The sequence below is a fragment of the Babylonia areolata genome, chromosome 32 (genome assembly GCF_041734735.1).
Source record: "Babylonia areolata isolate BAREFJ2019XMU chromosome 32, ASM4173473v1, whole genome shotgun sequence".
In the NCBI taxonomy this organism is placed as follows: domain Eukaryota; kingdom Metazoa; phylum Mollusca; class Gastropoda; order Neogastropoda; family Buccinidae; genus Babylonia; species Babylonia areolata.
In genome coordinates, this window is record NC_134907.1 from 3,036,010 (window position 1) to 3,041,009 (window position 5,000).

At 44.3% G+C, this 5,000-nt stretch overlaps 1 protein-coding gene across 2 annotated transcripts in view; it reads right to left on the bottom strand.

Annotated features, from left to right (window-relative positions):
• LOC143276567 (cubilin-like) overlaps nucleotides 1-5,000 on the bottom strand; it is a 168,401-nt gene that overhangs the window by 95,159 nt on the left and 68,242 nt on the right. For both annotated transcript variants that reach the window (XM_076581155.1, XM_076581156.1), the window contains exons 24-25: nucleotides 3,666-3,894; nucleotides 1,100-1,230 (exon numbers count right to left, since the gene is read on the bottom strand). In XM_076581155.1, the coding sequence (XP_076437270.1) occupies nucleotides 1,100-1,230; nucleotides 3,666-3,894 (360 nt within the window). The remainder of the gene's footprint in view (nucleotides 1-1,099; nucleotides 1,231-3,665; nucleotides 3,895-5,000) is intronic.

A 5,000-nucleotide genomic window follows, 5' to 3' on the forward strand; every position in this document is an offset into this window, starting at 1 on the left:
AAATACAATGGTTATGTTGACGATGATAGTAATGATACTACTACTGCTACTATTACCACCACCACTACCACTACTACTGCTGCTGTTACTACTACTGTTACTACTAGTGAAAGAAGAGAATGATTATAATAACAATAACCACAACAATGGTAATAACATATGATAATGATGAGAAAATCCTATATCTCATTGTGATAACAATAACGACAAACGTTTAAAAATACTGGTGATAAAACACACATACTCGGACATGGACACAGACGGACATGGACACAGACGGACATGGACACAGACGCACAGAAACACACATTCACCCAATTACCCACCTACACAACATTCCAAGCACCTACCAACACCCACACAAAAAAGCAACACAACACAATACAACAACAACAACACACAACAACACAACACATCACAACACAACATCAACACAACAACAACAACAACACACCACCACCACCACAACAACACACCACAACACAACAGCAACAACAACAACAACACACCACAACACAACACAACAACACCACACCACAGCAACAATACACAACAACAACAACAACACACCACCACCACCACAACAACACCACAACAACAGCAACAACAACAACAACACACCACCACCACCACAACAACACACCACAACACAACAGCAACAACAACAACAACACACCACAACACAACAGCAACAACAACAACAACACACCACAACAACACCACACCATAGGAACAATACACAACAACAACAACAACACACCACCACAACAACAACACCACAACAACAACACAACAACAACCAGAACACAACAGCAACACACCACAACACAACAACACAACACAACAACACACCACACCACCACCACCACAACAACACAACAACAACACAACAACAACCAGAACACAACAGCAACACACCACAACACAACAACACAACACAACAACACACCACACCACCACCACCACAACACCACCACCACAACAACACAACAACAACCAGAACACAACAACAACACACCACAACAACACAACAACAACACACCACAACACAACAACATAACACAACACAACAACAACACAAATCCCCAAGTTCCAGTACCAGTTGTGGCGTTAGCAGCGGTGTAGCTGGCGTGGAAGCCCTGGTAGGTGACACTGCCATCAGTGCGGAACCTGACCGACATGCTGTTGTCTGTGGAGACAAACGTCGGTGGTCTGGTCCGTCCGCAGTACCTGCAGCACACAGTGTTTCTTCCATCACCCTCTGAACGCTGACATGGATGACAGGATCTTTAGCGTGCGTGTTTGAGGAGAAGGCGGAGGAGGAGAAGGAGAAGGAGTCTGAGAAGAAGACGAAGAAGTAGAAGAAGAAGAAGTTTCAGTAGCTCAAGGAGGCGTCACTGCGTTCGGACAAATCCATATACGCTACACCACATCTGCCAAGCAGATGCCTGACCAGCAGCGTAACCCAACGCGCTTAGTCAGGCCTTGAGGAAAAAAAAAAGAAGTGAATAAATTATAGATAAGCTTACACAGATACATAAATAAATAATAATTATAATATAAAAAAGGTAGTAGTAATGAAAATAATAATAAAATAATAATAATAATAAATAAATAAATAAATAAGACAACAATGATGATAAATAAGCAAATAAATGTACAACATGAAGACACACATTCACACATACACCCACACATGCATAACAGATATGCACCAAACACGCAGTTTCACAGATATGAAAAAGCACAGTCAAATACATATAAACGTACATGAGCTCCAACACACACACACACACACACACACACACACACACACACACACACACACATTACCCTGCACCTCCTCTACCCCCCTCCTCCACACACTCATTTCTAGTCTATGTATCGCAGCTTCCACGGCACACACACACACACACACACACACACACACACACACACACACACACACACACACACAGATGAACGCTTACTTGTGCAAGCACACACACACACGCCCATATCTCCCACCCCCAACCCCGCGCACATATATACAAAGATATATATATAATATATACGTTCCAATATCCTGTTGCTCCCACAGTGTAGGCATGCATACACTCGCATAAGAAGAAGAACAACAAGAGCAACAACAGCAACAGCAACAGCAACAGCAGCAACAACACACAGTGTTTCTTCCACCCTCTAAATGCTGACATGGATGATAGGATCTTTAGCGTGCGTGTTTGAGGAGAAGGCGGAGGAGGAGGAGGAGCAGTCTGAAAAGAAGAAGAAGAAGAAGAAGAAGAAGAAGAAGAAGAAGAAGAAGACACAGTGTTTCCATAACCCTCTGAATGCTGACATGGATGACAGGATCTTTAGCGTGCGTGTTTGAGGAAGAGCAGGAGGAAGAGGAGTCGAAGAAGAAGAAGACAGACTGTTTTCATAACCCACCGAACACTGACATGGATGATAGGATCTTTAACGTGCCTTTTGAGCAGAAAGAAGAAGAGAAAGAAGAAGAAGAAGACGAAGAAGAAGGAGAAGGAGAAGAAGAAGAAGAACAACAACAACAACACACAGTGTTTCCATAACCCTCTGAATGCTGATGCTGATGATAGGATCTTTAGTGTGCGAAGTTGAGGAGGAGGAGAAGAAGAAGCAGAAGAAGAAGAAGAAGAAGAAGAAGCAGAAGAAGAAGAAGCAGAAGAAGAAGAAGAAGAAGAAGAAGAAAGATTGAATCTTTAATAAGTAAAGAATCAGGCAGAGTAAGTGCCTTTTTTACATACCCATTGAACGACACAAAACATGGAAATAAATAACAAATGAAATGAGATAAGAATAACGAGAAGGGTATGAGTCAATTAACAATAACAAAGCAATGAAAAGAACAACTCTTATATAATAATAATAATAATAAGAAGAAGAAAAACAAGAACAACATAGGGTGTTCCCATAACCCACCGAAGCAGAAGATTGGTTGGTTGTTTTTACCTGTTGACAGGCATTTGAATGAACCGAAAGAAAACGTACCATTTTTGTTGTCAAAAGCAAATTTTGTTTTTGTTGTTGTTCTTTATTGTTTCTGCTTTTGGTTTTGTGTTCACAGCAAATGTGGTGCAGCGTGTGTGGGTCTGTCCGCACGCTCTGACAAATCCCAGAACTGAAACTGTTCTCTTAGCTTCAGTTTCAGTTTCTCAAGGAGGCGTCACTGCGTTGGGACAAATCCATATACGCTGCACCACATCTGCTAGGCAGATGCCTGACCAGCAGCATAACCCAAAGCGCTTAGTCAGGCCTTGAGTGCATGCTGTGCAGCTGTCAGAGTGGATTTCGTCTACAGAATTTTGCGTGCTGCACACAGGACTCGGTTTATCGTCTCATCCGAATGACTGGACCATCAGTTTAGTCATCCAGTCAAACATAGGAGTAAGGGCGAGAAGAGAGCGGGATTCGAACCCTGACCCTCACGGACTCTCTGCACTGGCAGATAAACGAGCGTTTCAACCATTCTGCCACCTTCCTCAAGAAGTTCTATGAAATCAAACACCGCTCCAACTGACACTGTTGTTTACGCATACCTACATACAAGCACTTCACTGTTGGCCGCCGTTCTTTCTCTGTCTCTGGACATCGCAATTGTCTCTGCACAAGATTGAGCGCTATAGAAATGACATGATCATTCTTACTTGCGCCCGAGTCGCGTTGCATTTTGAGCCACATTGCCGTCAAATATCTCCACGTAGTCGAAGTAGCAGCGAGACCCCCCCTCCAGTCGAAAGGTGTTGAAGGTGAGGGTGATGATGAGGCCGGGTGGGGCGGTGATGTACCAGGTGCAGTTCACCCCGTGCGGGTACAGGCTCGGGTGGCCAGGGCTGGTGAAGTTGCCCTGCAGGCCGGTTAGGGTACCACCACACCCTGGATAACACCACCACCATGACACACAGTTATCATCACCACACCCTGGGTAACAACAACACCATGACACACAGTTATCATCACCATACCCTGGGTAACACCACCACCATGACACAGTTATCATCACCATACCCTGGGTAACAACAACACTATGATACACAGTTATCATCACCATACCCTGGGTAACACCACCACCATGACACACAGTTATCATCACCATACCCTGGGTAACACCACCACCATGACACACAGTTATCATCACCATACCCTGGGTAACACCACCACCACCATGACACACAGTTATCATCACCATACCCTGGGTAACAACACCACCACCATGACACACAGTTATCATCACCATACCCTGGGTAACACCACCACCATGACACACAGTTATCATCACCATACCCTGGGTAACACCACCACCACCATGACACACAGTTATCATCACCATACCCTGGGTAACACCACCACCATGACACACAGTTATCATCACCATACCCTGGGTAACAACAACACTATGATACACAGTTATCATCACCATACCCTGGGTAACAACAACACTATGACACAGTTATCATCACCATACCCTGGGTAACACCACCACCATGACACACAGTTATCATCACCATACCCTGGGTAACAACAACACCATGACACACAGTTATCATCACCATACCCTGGGTAACAACAACACCATGACACACAGTTATCATCACCATACCCTGGGTAACAACAACACCATGACACAGTTATCATCACCATACCCTGGGTAACAACAACACCATGACACACAGTTATCATCACCATACCCTGGGTAACACCACCACCATGACACAGTTATCATCACCATACCCTGGGTAACAACAACACTATGACACAGTTATCATCACCACACCCTGGGTAACACCACCACCATGACACAGTTATCATCACCATACCCTGGGTAACAACAACACTATGACACAGTTATCATCACCATACCCTGGGTAACACCACCACCACCATGACACACAGTTATCATCACCATACCCTGGGTAACAACAACACTATGACACAGTTATCATCACCATACCCTGGGTAACACCACCACCACCATGACACAG